The 17,265-nt window shown below is 33.9% G+C and overlaps 1 protein-coding gene across 1 annotated transcript; it reads left to right on the forward strand.

Moving 5' to 3' along the window:
* The first annotated feature begins 221 nt into the window (after positions 1–221).
* Positions 222–15,788, forward strand: DUBAI (Deubiquitinating apoptotic inhibitor). Its single transcript, XM_088187909.1, has 10 exons — positions 222–412; positions 8,587–8,741; positions 8,839–9,006; positions 9,085–9,329; positions 9,401–9,556; positions 11,377–11,520; positions 11,589–11,767; positions 12,134–12,313; positions 12,385–12,515; positions 14,734–15,788. Exons 2-10 carry the CDS (start codon positions 8,594–8,596, stop codon positions 15,654–15,656), a joined length of 2,274 nt encoding a protein of 757 aa, XP_088044035.1. The 5' UTR covers positions 222–412; positions 8,587–8,593; the 3' UTR covers positions 15,657–15,788.
* Positions 15,789–17,265: the final 1,477 nt, after the last annotated feature.

Below are 17,265 nucleotides of genomic sequence, written 5' to 3' on the forward strand. Positions count from 1 at the left end.
CAAGACTGCAGTAAAAGTCAATAGAGTAGTTTGAAGACTGGTGTGATTTATCAGATTTTCTTCATAAAATAAAAAACATTTTTAATAATTCATTATAGACGTGAGTAAATGAGTTTATTAAATTGCGTATTTATATATTTTTTTTATGGATATTAAAATGAGGATTGATGCTTAAGCGTTTTTTTTATGAATTATGGTCGATAAAGTGTGTGTTTAGGTCTGAATTGTTTTTCTATTGTACTTCGTAGCTGCCAGCTGGAAAGGGTTTCAATCGTTCGCCGCCGTCAGTGAGCGCCTCTTCGATCGGGGTCCGTCCCTCCCAGGACCCTGCCCCGAGACTCCGCCCCTTCATTTCGTCGGCGGGGCGCCGCTAAAGGGCTAGCGCCCGCGGCGAAATATCCATCATCAAAGCGTGAGTATCCTGCGCCTGTCATTAGATCAACGGAAAACAATGGCCGAGCGATCCGTATGTTCGCTGGGACCGGAGCCCCCGCGTCCCCGCCGCTCCGACATACTAACCGCAGTCCGCGCGCTTCCCCGCGCGTCATCTCGATCGATACGGATAGCTGCGCGTAAACGAACAAATATTATTAATTGTTCGATCGATGGTGGCGCCCGACGCCGGGGCGGTTCTGCTAGTAAGCTATCAAGGGCTAAGGGTCGACAGAACCTTATCTGGTGACCCGTATACCGTATAAAAACAATCTTCGCCGTCATATCGAATTTTTCACATATTCCTTGAAAAAAAAAACAAACATGGCGGCATTGAGTTATCTCGTCGTCTCGACACCTACCTTTTTATATCAGTCGTTTGTTTACATACTAAAGATTAATCATTTGTTTGCTTATACAAAATGTCAGTTAATTATTTGTATATATTGAATTAACCCAGATATATAAATAGTGATTTGCTTTATAAACACATAAGTATATTTACTTAGAGGTCCAGTGGCTGTAATTAAAAGCACTATTGGTATAAGGTACAGTACACAAACAAATTAAAACTTAATCTTCGCCAATTAATTTGTAATACTTATTAACAAAAATCGTTTTTAAGGTGCGAGTTAAAAATTAAAATGTGTAATACTTTTACTAAATTATATACTCAATGTTAATCAAGTTTTTTATATCTGATTCGAAAAATAATGTATTTTTGGAAGTGATTAATACCGCAATAACGTTTTTTCATCCATTTTTGTAAAATATTTTTTCCACCCAAAAATATAAAATATGATAGTCGTTTAGAGCAATGTTTGAAAAATACGGTATCTGAGAAAGAAGTTCCCAAGAAAATCTATTGATTTTTTCTATCGTATTCTTGGATACATGAGAGCGCGTTGTCTTGGTGTAAAATTACTGTGTTTTATTTTATTAGGGAAGGTATTTTTTATGGTCTGAGTTGTTTTTAAACGAATTAACTGAGCACACACTTTCACATCCCATCAAATGCATAACATTATCTTATTGGGGTGTAATCCTGTTCTCTGTGTAACAATACGACTCAATAATAAATCTTTCACTTCTAGAATCAATAATGATTGGCATATTAAGATACGCTATGCAACGTTTTCCTCAGACAATTTATGAGATACCCAAATTCTGCAAATTAACACCATTCCTAATTTTTTAAATGTTTGTGAACAGACATAGGCGACACGTTGAGCTTTTGTGCTAGCATCTGTACCGTTAATCTCGGACCTGCTTTGATGGCAGTCTAATATTCTCACTAACAACCCCCTAAGGACCTGCCTTTACGTAGATATTCAATGTCAAAATTACTAGAAAGAAATTTTTAAAAACACATTTGACACTCCCATTGCATTACAGATGTTTTTAACTGCTATTGCCGCATTATGACCAAGTTAAAACTCACAAACCATAATATAGCTTAACTAAGATTCTTTTATCTCCGTTGCAATCATTGATTTAGGGTTGTAAATATCGAAACATAAAATATCCCGTTACTAAATAGCATCATTGATATGACTTCTGTTAAACACTAAAAGAATAGTGAAATTATCGTTAATTATAAAAAATTATACATTTTGGCAAATGTAAGAAAAAAACGCAAAGACTAATAGGACAATCTATTCACACGATTAGGACATTTTTGATGACATGTTTTCTTCATTAAGGCTAAATTAATGCGTAATAAAATCTCAGATTTGCAATAACAAAAATCCGTTGAAACTACTAGACATGTTCAGCTAACAGGTCAAAGGCTCACTCTGAATGGTATTCATAAAAACTCAAAAGTTATTGCTTTTCTCGAGTCATATTCTATACACCCATACTTCGCTTTACGGCCTAGATACGTTCCACGAAACTTGGCCGCAAAGCGAAAAGCCTTATAAGGAATCAATTATTCTAATACAAATTCAATGGGATCGGTTCCAAATTTGTTAAATATGTAACATGGTTTATCATTTAAAATGCATTTTATCTTTTTATTTCATTTAAATCAAAAATACATACATTTGTACATAAAATAATAACAGACTCCAAAAACCAACAATAATCCATAAACAAAAATTAAACAACTTCGTGTTACATAAAATATGTGTATGAATACATACATAATTTTTTTTAAAATGACTTTAATCTGAAGACGATGAAGAAATGGTAACCTGCAGATCAGTGTCGTTCTCATTTTTCGCTGGTAAGGATGGGCCTGGCTTAAAAAAATTGTCCAACGTTGTTTGTCTTGCCTTGTCTATTTCGTTCTTCAGTGATTTATAACAGCTGATGGCTGAGTTTAATTCCTCGAGAAACTTTAGCGCTACGTTCGACGTCATGATCGTTTTCAAGGAGGATGTTTATTCCTTGTTCGAAATAAGAAAAAGCTTTCGACAAATTTTTTCATGTTAGCTGTTTGGATACAACAGGCTCTGTCTCTTCATCAAATGCCGGTTCTGCTTGCAACTGAATGAGTTCCTCATATGAAAGGGGTTCCCTATCAGCTTCAAGTAGATCAAGCACATCACGTTCGTTCAAACCTTCAAAGCCGAAATCATGTGCTAGATCCAAAATGTTTTGCTTAATTTCAGAATGGCAATTAACTTCTGCATCAGTACTTTTTACACATTCTAGCCATATTTTTTTCCAAACATGATTCATTGTTGTTAATTTTAATTCCTTCCATGATTCACTGATGCTGTCAACAGCATCCTTGATGTTATAGTTTTTCCAAAATGTTTTAATTGAAGATTTACCATCGGTTTCACTTATAAGTTGTCGGAAAGTTCGGCGTAGATAATATGCCTTAAAAGTGGCTATTGCACCCTGATCCACTGGTTGGATCAGAGCTGTTGTATTTTTCGGAAGGTACTCAATCAATAGTTCGGATAAATTAGTAGGATGCCCTGGTGCATTATCCAAAATTAGCAAAGCCTTGTTGTTTAAGTTTTTGTCTCGCAAATATTTTTTCACTTCTGTACAAAAGTGATTTTTGAACCAATCCTCAAAAGTAGCTTTAGTCATCCAAGCTATCTTGTTGGATTTCCATATGACGGGTAATTGATTTTTATTTAGTCCTTTAAGAGGCCTTGGATTTTCGGACAAATATATTAAAAGTGGTTTTAGCTTAAAATCACCTGCAGCATTTGCACCAAGTAACAAAGTTAATCGTTCTTTAGAAACCTTATAACCAGGCGCAGATTTTTCGGTTTTTGAAATGTACGTGCAATCAGGCATTCGCTTCCAATAAAGCCCTGTTTCGTCTACGTTAAACACTTGTTCAGGTTAATAACCACCTCTTTCAATAATTCCCTTTAAACTGTTGGGATATTCCTTAGATGCAGCCTCATCGGCGATAGCTGCTTCACCTATCATTTTCAAATTATGCAAATTAAATCTATTTTTAATTTTTTTTTAAAATCGACATCGAAAAAAAAGTTGTTTTGCCGTTATAGCGAAACATTTAAGGCCGTAAATCGAAAACGTGCCTTAATTGAAGAGGGCCGTTATAGCGAAATGCCGTATAAAGAGCGGAAGTATAGCGAAGTATGGGTGTACTAACTAATAATGGTATGGTAACTAATAAAATGCTAGAGGGAAAATCGATTATAAATGTTAAAATTATGAAACTAGGTCCGCTGATGACACATCACTCAAACATTTTCTGTAAAGCTCAGCACAAATTCTGTAACATCAGACGCGTGCAAAAAAAACGCATCACCTTTAAAATCATCATATTTCATATGAAACTAAACACGTATAATACAGTAGTGTGCAAAAAAAGCGTATCACCTTAAAAATCATTGTGAAACTAAAAACGTATTATAGTTAAAATAAATTTATGTATTATTTCTAACTATTTAAAGGTTTTTTGAAGTATTACACATGTAGCAACCCAGATACAACGGATTAGATAACATAATTAGACCCATAAGTAAAAAAAAAATCCGATTCTTTATTAGATTCAAAATATTTTTATAGAAAGAAACTTAAAAAGACAACTTGCATTGTTATTAATAAATCTTTATTTATATTTTGTTGCACCTTCTTAACTTTCAACCCTGCTGAAACACGCGACGGCATAGAATTAATCAAGGATTCAATCAAGTTATTGTAAATTTCTTCGTATCACACCTTTTCGACCATTTCTTTTAGTTTTTATACACTAGATGGTTTGTGCATTCTAATTTTTTTCTTGATGCTTTTCAATAGGATTCAAATCGCGGCTGTTCCCGGGCTAGTCCAACGATTTAATTCTGCATTTTTATATATTATCTATATATAAAAATGCAGATTAATAATCTGAAATCTTTTATTAAATAATTAGTTTTATTTTAATTTTTAATCTTATTTCTAAGACATTGATAAAATTGATTTCAAAAAAATATAATTTACTATTTTCGCCCGATAATAGGGTGCAGAATCATCCATGAAAATGCAATCAAAATTTAAGCCCAGGTATTAAAATTTTGGATGATTTTATAATCCACCGCTTTTACCGTTCCGTTGATAAAAATACGAAAAGCATCCCCAGATCATTTGCCTTCTTGGATTTCGCACAGTTAGCTGGATACAATAATCACAGTATTTTTCACCTCATAGACGACGAACGTAAGCGCTCCATCTGACCAGAATAAATTAATTTTGCCCTCATTGGAGAACATCAACCTTCTCCAATCGATAGAAGTCCGATTTATATGCTATTGGCCCATTCCATGCGTTTCTGTATCATTTTTAGGTCAATAACGGCTTTATAGCAGGTATACGACCGAAGAGACCCTCATCCCAGAGACGCCTACGAGTTGTGTCCACATTTATTTGTTTTTTGTATCATTGTACTCGCTGGTAATAACTACAGCTGTTTTACGTCGAAATAATTTTTCTACGCACACTATTAACTCGATTTGTTGAATCTGATATGATGGGGTTTTTTTTAAGTCTTTGAACTATTGATTGGTTACAACCAACAGACTGCAAAATTTGTCTTGTCGAAAATCTCATTGATATTGGATTTTTGCTTTTACACTTAAAAATATTTTCTCCACGAAAGCTTAGATTTTATTATGAATACAAAAAGATCTCTTCTATTCTAATATAAAGATTGCTATCTACTTTCGACAACAGATTAATATTAATAGTTATATGTGAGAAGTGCAATTATGTATACGTTTGCATTTTTCACGGTATATGCACTAGATGATTCACTGCTTATCTACTGTTCTTATCTTGTTTGTATTTATCTAACTCTGCTCTTGTAGCATTTGCAGCTCTATAAGCTTTCACGAATTTATAATTTAATATTGTTGCATCTACACCAAATGAATCAATCAGCAATTTAATTTATAATGACTGACTTCCAAGAGCTGCATTTGTCATACATTAATAAAAGTAAATTATACTTATTAAATAAACTGTTATGTATTTTTTCGGCTTCTCTTTGGTTGAAAACTCACACCCCTTTGGCCTCAGAACTTTTTAAAAGAGGCAAAAAAAAGCAATCAAGTATATTATATAAATAATATTAAATTATCCAATAACTAAAAAACAACCAACTTGTAAGTCAGCTCTGAGCACATTGGAAACCAATGAAATGTAATAGCCCCTTTCAAGTTAGTTGTATACTTCAATTTAATTGCACAACCTTTTCGACACGTGAAATGGGGAGGGTATTTGTTATTATAATTGGATTTTAAAAATAGGCAAATTCAATACAAATGCTTAATTAATATTTATACACTTATGCGTAGCTTACAAAATTATCAATGTGAGCCGTTGATATTTTAATGTTAATGGCCATTTAACCATACAGTATGATTTTGGTTTTTTTAATACAAAATATATACTATGGTGATGATTGGTCAGAAATATACGACAAACTTGCCAAAACAATTCGGTTTTTCAACTCAGAGTTGTGCCTGTTAAAATATAGCGTAGTTGAACCTTCTTAATCACAGATTATTTTTCATAACATATGCGAAAAATGCATTCCTAAAAACAACAGCTTTTATTTTATTATTTATCTCAGATCACATTTTTTGATGCAATCCACCCAAGATTTGCCTTTCTGGCGCTTATTGGTGCCATAAATGGTTCACCTCCAGCGTTCCAAAAAGATTGTTTTTTTGTCACACCAGATGAGAAAGACGCATTGTTAACCATGCGGTCGGTTTACCAGCGTTAGATTGTGTGGTACCAATCGACACTTTCGACCATAGATTGTGTTGATCTGTCTTCTATTTTCCAAAAAAAATTACTCAGATCTATCTCTATTAAAATTAAATTTAAAAAAAATCATGTATCTATATATAAAAATATATTTATATATACACACCTATGTATTATTTATTAGTTGTCGAGTCCTATTAGTCTATTACATACAAAGTGAACATAATAGAATAATAGATTATTTGCAAACTGACATAGTCACCTTCAGATATTCAAGCTACAGTAAATGCATTCTTTTAAATTTTAAATTAAAATCGATATGTATATAGCGTAAAAAATAGTCGGATAATCAGGGGCCGATAATCGGCTTCTTAGATTTTTCGAATATTCTGGTAAAGTCGATCGATTGTCCATCATGCATAGCTATATATATTTTCATCCACCTTGTGATTTCAGCTGTGCCCATATAGTAATGATTCTTAATTTTGAAACTTTCAAATTGCATATGAACCCTTTTACAGGATCAATAACTTTCAACAACAAACGTGTGTTGAATGTTGATTGAATTATTATCCTCAATATTATGTTGCTTAAATATAAGGTTGATGCATAAGTAATGTCATATTTTTACTTTGAATATGTTTATTATTGTTTGAACCATTTATTATTATCTGTGCTAAATTTTGCCTTTGTTTTATATTAATGAATGTTTTTTTAACTCACTTCGGTGGTGTTGGTCTATATAACGGTTAATTTTTAAAATGTCAGAAAAAAGAGTGCAGATTCTTGACCATTCATTTTTTAATTTAATAAAGGTCATAATTAGGTTTCTCAATCGAATATTCATAAAAAAATCATTTATATCATCTCAAATGAATTTGAAAAAAATTTGTACGCTTGAGTGACTAGTGTTGCTCTAAAATCCATGATTTTTTATGCGCCTTTATTTTATTTCGAAGTGCAAGATAATGAGACGCTCCTTGCAAAAAATGCTTTTTAATACTTTCGAAAAACATTTGTGGCGGTGTATACTATGACTGACTTTATACAATTCGTTTGTTGAAAGAAACAAAATGTTGCAATGGCCCACCCTTTATTATCGTTCAACGCTTATCTCAAATGCAGATGTGCGTCGCAAAGTTTTGTGGAGTTTGTGTTACGTTTTTGTATTTGTTGTTTCAAGTTGCAATGATTATATTTTAATCAGTTCAGTAATTCGATCGAGGTTAGTTTATCTTTTAGTAAATAAATATATATGCAAATTTGCACTATTCAAACGCTGAATAGGGATCTTATCTTTATGTATATGAAATTCGCTTCAAACATCATTATCTATTGTAAACAATAAATCGATAAAATCATGTATCTAAAATATTCCATAAATTTTGCTGAATTAACTCAATCGCAGCTGCGCAAAACAGAATTATGTATTTCAGCTAATTTTATTTCTCACGATCTTTGAAAAATAAATGTGCTTTTTTTTCAAATGAAGAATTAAAACGGTTGTTTTGTTAAAATTCAATATTATTTTGTAGAATTACCCATTGGCGATAGTGCACTTTCAGTAAAACCTGCGATAGAAATGGTTCATTCTGTATTGTCACGGATCTTGAAACACGTGCATCATATTTTCTCAGATTTCGTTACTGTGTAAGTACATGATGATTCATTTTGAAACACAGATGCGTATGCTTGTTAAAATGATGGGACACTTTCGTATTTGAGTTAAAATAAAATTAACCGTGTCTCATTATTTTATGCCTTTTTACGATGTCCTCGCAGTAATTCGCACAGGTTTATTGAATTCAAAAAGTTTAACGATTATAAAGTTAATTATTGATGTTACTTATGCATGAAACTAATATATATATATATATAATTCTTAAAACATCACTGTTCCAATGTACTTTTTTTCTAGGGATCATTTTGATCAATAATACTGAAACTTACATTTTTATTTTTCAGATTTAAGATGGCTGTCAAAAAGCAAGGACTTGTTACGGATAATAATGTACCTAGCGATTTGGGGATGCTAGCTTATTATTTGGACACTTCAAAGGCATACTTGTTGACTCCCGCTGAATTGATAAAATGGTGCAAGGCCATTGTGGTGTTGTTGTGTAAGTATGCATAATACTAGGAGTTCGTGTTTTATTCATTCAACATTTGAAAGTTTAAGTGGATAAAACAAATGTGATATATGTGTGTGTATTTTAGCCAAGGTTCCCATACCGAAGGAACCCAGCGACCAGGTGATCTTCTACATGCAGGTACTGCAAGTAGAGGACTATCTGAAGAAGATGCTGATCGACATAGACTCCAACTCGAGGGTTAATCTGCTTTTCAGCCTGTTTAAGCAGATGTACGACATCATATCCAAAGCCAGTGAGATATATTTTATTTTATCGTAGAGCTAAAATTCGACGCGACTATTAAAAATATATGATTTGTTTTTTTGTGAAGCGCCCAATACATGCCCCGCCATCAGCATCGTGTTGAACTTGTTGGATTCGCCGGTTAGGAATATCGCCGTCCGAATCTTCCTCAAACAAGGACCTGGCGCCGACGATGGCAGCAGATCCAACATGGACATCGAGAAAGAGATTAGCCTCCGCACAGCACTGATAACGCTCTGCCGTTGGCTATGCTTTTGGGAGGGCACTCCATCTTTGCATGAATGGATCATATCGTTCATGAGGGGTCTTCAGGTATGAACAGCGTTATTACAATTTAATATTTAATACTCACATCTGATTTATTAATTTATTTGAACATTCAGGAGGCCAGCAAATACGATCTTTTAATTGACGTTTCAAGCGCCGTCATCAGTGACTTGTTCGAATCCCTGCAAAATCCATCTGTAAGAACTGTGGCCATCAGAGTCTTCCTACACATCTTAGCTTCCACTCGTGACTCCATTGAGATGTTTGATAAGGTATGTGCATAAGTATCCAAATTTTTTTTTTTTAATTTAAGATTATAATCGTGACGAGTGCACCAAAGTCATCAAGAGGAACTGTATCCGTCACCCTAGTGTTACCATAATAAACCTAAATATAAATGAACCCCATACAGATGTATTTTATTAATTATTAGTAACGTCATTTAAATGGTCACTTCTGGACTGCAGCAGCCAATCGTTTTGAATACTTTTTTGTACATTTTGGGCAGTATCTCGGCTATAACTTGGTGAATGTTGCTTTTTAGGTGCTCCAACTTTTCGGGTTTGTCGGTGTAGAAACGACAAAAAAATTCAATGGCGTTAAATTGCATTATCTGGACGGCCAGTGGCAAGTTGCGCCATCTTGTTTTTGATTTCGAGCCGAAAATAATCGGTTTTCATATGCTTATTACGCTGTTATAGTAAGACCCAATGATGCTGTCTGACCACAATGCGCACTAATCACTGTTTGGGCATGTAATGATTTCTCGTGAATCTCATAAGAATTTTCCTTGCCTCATATGCAGCAATTTTGTTTATTAACATACACAGAGAGGTGGAAATGTACCTTATCAGAGAAGATTTTTTTTGAAAAATCAGCATCAATTTTATTCTGCTCTTATAAATTCTTTGCTGTTTGAGATTTCTGAGCTTTAGTTCTTATGTATCTGAATTTTATGCTAGTGTAGGTACAAGTCCAGAGGCAAAATGCGCTAAAGGGAGTCTGACACTGACGAATCGACAATTCTTCTCTAGTAGCGACAACTCGATACACAGTTCGTACAGAATTGTTATTTCTGTAGAACAATTGAACAACTTTAACGCATTAAGCGATCCATTTCGTAAATGTGTTATTGCAAATTAACATCTGATACTCTGAACATGTGTGATTATTGACAGCTGTCTGATTTACAGTGCTGCATATATAGGAAACTCGAATTGGATCAACTTATATTTTTACTGCGCCTAAAATCAAATTAAATACATTAATTAATATAAATAATAATTAGTGGTACGGATGAAAATATTTTATTAGAAAACCTAGCTTTTTACGAATTAATAAATAAATAAGATTATTTTAGTTTCATTTTTATTATCTCTTCGAGTATTTTTCAAACCAGTTGATATATTATGATATATGCTATTGAAAAACAGATTTTAATCTACTTGATCAAAGTTTACACTGCAACTTATGCAACAGGGTAGAAATAATCATCTTCCTTCATTTATTTCTCAACGGTTGTAATTTTTTTTTAAAGCTAAATTCTCACCCTTTTCAAATATGTCATAGAAGCAGGTTATTTTCACGAAAAAGTTATTACCATACTCGTGTTCTTCCTCTTTAATAAAAGTGCACAATTCCTGCCGTAATTCAAATGATTGGTTTCTAAATGGCACTTTAGCTTACTTGAAAGAATGCACTCCGGTACTAAAGCGTCGCATACAATATACACTGCAGTCTCTTTTCAACCTTGACTTCTCTTTATATAAAGTCAAAGTCCAGAGATAACTGTCGTCATATTTACGATATTATCACACCACCACTGCTGGTTTACGGTGCGCTTCCTTATTTTTACTCACAATTTTTATTACGTTACATTAAAAGCTTTCCGTTAACTTAGCAAACCACTCGATAACACCTATATTTGGTCTTCAATAACTAAAGGTTGCGGATAATCGACTGTTATTTATATACGAAAAGAGAAATTTGGCCGATTTCTTGACTCGTAGTGTTCGTTAGATCGTTCCGATTTTAAAACCATTCAGTGAAAATATTAAAATATACCACCGTACTTGATTTTTGTATGTTTTAGTTCGCCGATCAGGTTCCCATCGTGTTGGAAAGTCTAGCCAGCGACACGTCCGCCGAGAGTCGCTCCGTCTTGCAAAACCTGGTCGAGGCCTTCACGGCCCTGCTCGACGCTCATCCAATCCACCGGGAACAGTACAACGAGATAGTACGTATAAGATTGTTTCGCTTTTTTACACTTTGCAATATATCGCTAACAAAAAATTGTCTACGCAGGTTAACTGTTTAGATTCTCACATGAAGTCCAAAGGCTACATCATGAACGTGCCCATCTGGAAGCGCGCCTTCATGGTGTCCGAGCTCTCGAACAAGCAAGTGAACAAAGTCGGATTGGTCAACTTGGGCAACACGTGCTACATGAACAGCGCTCTTCAAGCCTTGTTCATGACCAAACAGTGAGTACTTCAAGCAATTTTCATACGTGTAACTCACTACATGTATTTGCATTTTGCGATTTTTATGATGCGGGCGTATTTATTATGATAAGTTTAGTCATAATTTGGCGTTATTAATATTTTACCAAATTCAGTGAGAGATGACCACACTTGTACAGTTCAATTAATACAAACGTACATAACCCCGAATTAATAAATGTTTATATATTACTGTATAGCAGAATTTGAGTACATTTTATATGAGATATAATAATTTAATTAATAAGAGAGTGCCGCCTATTAGTAATCAAGTTTGACCTCATCTCGCTGAATGGAGGCGCGTAGAGTATGTATTTCTGTAACAAATTGCATTTTTTCTTTTCTTAGATTCAGCAACCAAGTTGTGCTGAGCGACTTAAATTTCCCTCTTATTTGCAATATGAAAACACTCTTTGCGCACATGATGTTTTCTCAAATCCCGTGTTTGAATCCGCAAGAGATTTATAACTTTTCGAAGCCCACCAACTTTCCGAGGGGCACTCAACAAGATACGTCTGAGTTCATAAGGTAGGTGATCTGCTTCGGATTGTGCAATCGTACGCTATGTTCTATCATTAACTACGAATGCATCGTTTCAGTTATTATCTGGATAAGCTGCACGAGCTAGAAGTTTATGCGCGGTCAATTAAAGCGACCACTGTCACGAAGAAAGACGAACCCGAACCTTCGACTTCCAACAAAGAAGAAGAGGTCGAGAAGCCTGTTGATGGTAATATATTATATTAATTACACTAGTAAAAAAAATAATTGCATATTAAATTTAATGGTAACTGCTACTGAAAAAAAAATGATTAATGGCACTAATACTAGTCCAGACATACCATTCAAGTTGAACTATGTGTGCGTGTTAACACTTTGCGTGCGGGAGAAGCGGTTTATTTTTAACGGGAATGGGATTTGAGACGTATATTTCGGATAAATTATTATTTTTGATTGTTTTATGATGCTTTAACCACTTCCCAGTCGCAGTACTTTTTAAAAATTACTCAAAAACGTCTGGCACTGACCCACCCTTTCCTATGCAGCTGTATAAACATATGCAAATATAAAACATTTAAAAATAAAATAAATTTAATAATGGATCTTAATATCAGCTGCTCTCGTCATCCGCCTTTAGTATTTGCCCGCATACAAAGTATTCTATTTGATATGTTTGTGATGAAGTGTTATTTGCATCGCATTAGCGCTAAATGAGTAAGAGAGATCTCATAATTCATTGAATATAAATGGTATAAAAGGATATAATTTTTTAACTTTAAAAAGTTCAATTGTACACTTGCTAGAGTGACAGACATGAGTCACCGTACTAAACATTCATTCATCAATGAATTTCAATCGGTTACATCCCGTCACTATTCCAAATTAGGTGGTCATTTAAAGATACTGCTGCGCCTTTATCGTAATGTTGTTACTAATATAAAGAACAATAGAACCAATCTATTGAATTTTTATCGCATTTTTAAGATATTTTATATTAGAGGAAAAAGGTGTAACTTATTTTGACAACTAATGTGACAAAATAATTGGACCAAACATTTTGTAGTTTATACCCAATTTTATGTAATTTAATAAAATAAAAACAACATTTTTACACAAAAATATTTAATTAAAAAAATAATATCTAGAACACCTCCTTTCTTTTTTATTACTTCCAAGTAATCTTCTAGGCATACTCTCTATACGTGCTTTTTTTTATTTTTAGGTCGTTTGGCCATAAATTTTCATGTTGTTTTTATTAAATATCTAATTTATTCGATGGATTTAAGAATTGCTCAACAAATTTCTATTAGATTTTTCGTCAATAAAATATGGGTAAACTTATCTAACTAAACAATTTAAAAAATCTTGATTCATCGTTCCTCAAGCAAAATAAAGGGTAGTAGCACACTTTCCGCTAATAACAGACCATAACATTCATGAATGTGGATATTTTACAATTCTTTTTACACATTCTTCCCTGTACTTCTCCAAAGGTCATAAAGGTGACCTCTGAAGGTCACATAGATGCACAGGCACATAATCACATAGTTCGGTCAGCGTGTGCACGATTATCTCGTCGGAGAAACAGACTCAATTGAAAAAAAATATTTTAAAACAATTTAAAGACATATTTTTTCACAACTAACAAACATCATCATGTTTGTTAGTCGTGATTTTTTCACTGTGGTGCTGCATTTAACATCCACCTCTCGTAATCGACATTGTAAAGTTTTCTTTGATACATATTTCGATTTCTTCATCATTTAAAATAGCTGTTACACCTTTGTTTGTAACCCACAATGCAATAGAAACAAATTTTCTGTCCGTTCGAGGGGTTGTTTTGCATTCTCTTGTGATTTAATGGGTTGCTATCCAAGTGCTAACATTTTTTTTATTCTCACTACTTATTGATAAGAGTTTCTTCACTAAGTAAAGTACAAATAGGAATTTTCACTTCAGCTGAAATATTTTTTCCTAGGGTCGTTTTATAAAAATCACTGTTTTACACAAAAAAATATTAAATATTATGGAATTAATCCACAAATTACCAATTATCCGAACATTTTGACAGAACCACATATTGCTCCACGCTGAATACAGTCTCCTTTGTTCAATCTGTAACTGTATTGTATACATATATTCACTATTTTTTTTTGTTAAAAGTCATCGCCTACTAACTAGCTTTAAATGTTTTAATGCACAACATTTATTTCCTACATTAGTTGCTTGCTATATATAAAAATATGTGAAATGTTGGAGTGGTCCAATTATTTTGTCACACCCCGTGTATGTATTTTACTGATTCGTCTACAAATTAATGAAATGTTGGAGTGGTCCAATTATTTTGTCACACCCCGTGTATGTATTTTACTGATTCGTCTACAAATTAATGAATGTGCCTTAGTATTTTAATTTGGTATGTATAACAATGGATGTTTTTGTTTTAGAATCGACATCCACCAAGGGCGAAACCAAGGAAGAGAGCGACGAAGAGTGTTCGTCGGAGAAGCGCAGATGTGTAAGGGATGATGTTGTAGCTTCAACTTCCGTTTGCAACGAAACTATCGTCCAAGAAGTCTTTGCGGGCTCGATCAACACTTCCACCCGCTGCTCTAAATGCGACTTTGTCAGCTCCAAGAAGGATGCGTTCTGGGATCTGCAATTGGCTTTCCCCGAAGGAAAAGACAGTGACAACTTTTCCATCGCCCAGCTGATGGATTATTATTTGTCTACGGAAAAGCTTCAGGGCGATAATCAGTATCATTGCCAAAGTTGTCAGAGTTTGCAAGATGCGGAGCGCTTTGTCTCCATTGATGCCGCCCCGAGAAACTTGATAGTCGTTCTAAAGCAATTCTTCTACGACCCGAAGCGCCGTCTCCGCGCTAAGCTCTTCCACCAGGTTAAGCTGAACAAGCACATCACGTTGACCGAAGGGACGACTGTGATTAAGTATGAGATGTACGCCGTGATCGTACACTCTGGCACTAATCTTGACAATGGTCACTATTACACCATCGCCAGAGATAACCCTCAGGACTGGTACATCCTAAACGACTCTCAAGTCCAGTATTGCTCCGAGCAGATGGCATATAGCCTCAGCGGATGCAGCACGCCGTACATAGTATTCTACAAACGGTTGGACCCCAACCCGAAGCTCATCAAGATGGACGACGGAGAGAGCGACTTCAACATCTGCGAGGAGACCATTCCGTTCTCGTTTCTACCCGTGTACCTGGTCAACCAGGTGAAGATTACATATATGAAACATTCGGGCAGGCGCCAGTCGCGTCGGAAACGTTCTCTCTCGACGTCCATCACCGTCTGCTGCCCCGTCGACGAAGAAACACCGAGCTCGTCCAATGCAGCTTGAGCATGTGATAAGTCTCTTTTGTTCCTTTGACTCTTCCCCCCTTTACTTCCACCCCTGTCTGTTTATTAAAAAATTAAATAGTAAAGACCAAACGGGCTCTTTACAAATATGTACATTCGTCTCTGCCGGGTGTACTCGTTATCGTGCCCGTTAAGAATATATATAAAATTGTTAAAGTTATTGGTCATGATAAAGTATACACCCGTATACGATATATTTTATATTTATATTAGATATTATATTAAAGTTAATGTTTTTTTTTTCAATATTTTCTTAAAAGTCATAAAATATAACTTTTTATTGAACTGTGATGCAAAGATTTTGCCTTTTTGTTTTGCACGGCTGGCGTGCTTTGTCATTTAACGACTGACCATAAAACGTCTAATCAAGTCAGTATTTGTGTAATTTCTTAAAAATTTTCAGTATTTCTTCTTTTGTGATTTTTTTCTTAAATTTATATATTATTCGAAAATTATGACTGCCGCCGTCAGCCGCGCTCATATGAATTTTTAATATTCCGTATTGTGGAGCTTCTTAGAGTCCAATCGCTTTACGAACGTTTCATAGATTTGAATGTCTTGCGGTCGCATAGGTGACAGATAAACTTTTAAAATGTTCATAAACTTTAGGATTAAAATAGAGCCCCACTTTACGCTTTTCGTATGATTAGTATTTGTACGTACTTATTGTACGATATTTATTATAAAGCGTACAATTAAAAAGTAAACTGCTTCCAAGTTGCACAACATGACGATTTTTAATGAGTTTTCAATTTTACCCTTTTAGTACCTATTATTTTATAGATTTATACAATATAATATAAATCCCAAGTAGTAATTCTTGTAATACAACGAGTGCTCGACAACGTTTTTCAATGATGATATTAATGTTGTTTCTCACATACAGATTGAAAAACGCTCTCGACCACCGCTGTACGTATTTATGTTCATGCTGAATCTGATTTTTTTTAGTATAATATGAGTATTTATCTAGAGATTTGTGAAATATATACGCAACAGCGGCAGTCTAATAAATGTTAAATGAAAAAAGAGTTAATCGGAATAGTCACATCTGTAAATATAATATATACTGTTGTTTGATCTGATATTTTGTCTTTATATAATATATATATACATATATATATAGACGTAGTAGAGCCAAAGCAAACACACACATTCCATCAATCAAAAAATTTAAATCTGTTAAACTTATTAATATTAAATACATATGTAATTGTTTAATATATCTGTATGTGTTGTACGTATAATAATGCTTGCGTAAACATATAAATATATGTATAATGTCACATCTCTCCAACAAAATTTTGACATGTATACATACGTGATGTTTTTCATTTAAACATTAGCAATAATATATACATACATATGCATGATATTTAATTAAAAGTAGTATTCAGAACGACACTTGTATTTAAATATTAATGTTATTCTATATAATTGTGTGTTTATTCATATTGATTGATAACTTGTTTTTTTTATGATTTATGAAATTCCATATTCATGCAGTGGACATTTACTTTTATCTTTTGCGAACGAGGACTTTGAATTTGTGATTGTGTCGGGGAACAATTTATCTATTTTTTAGATTG

Source organism: Plectrocnemia conspersa, unplaced genomic scaffold (genome assembly GCF_051122295.1).
Source record: "Plectrocnemia conspersa isolate PC_06_02 unplaced genomic scaffold, ASM5112229v1 ptg000006l, whole genome shotgun sequence".
NCBI lineage: Eukaryota > Metazoa > Arthropoda > Insecta > Trichoptera > Polycentropodidae > Plectrocnemia > Plectrocnemia conspersa.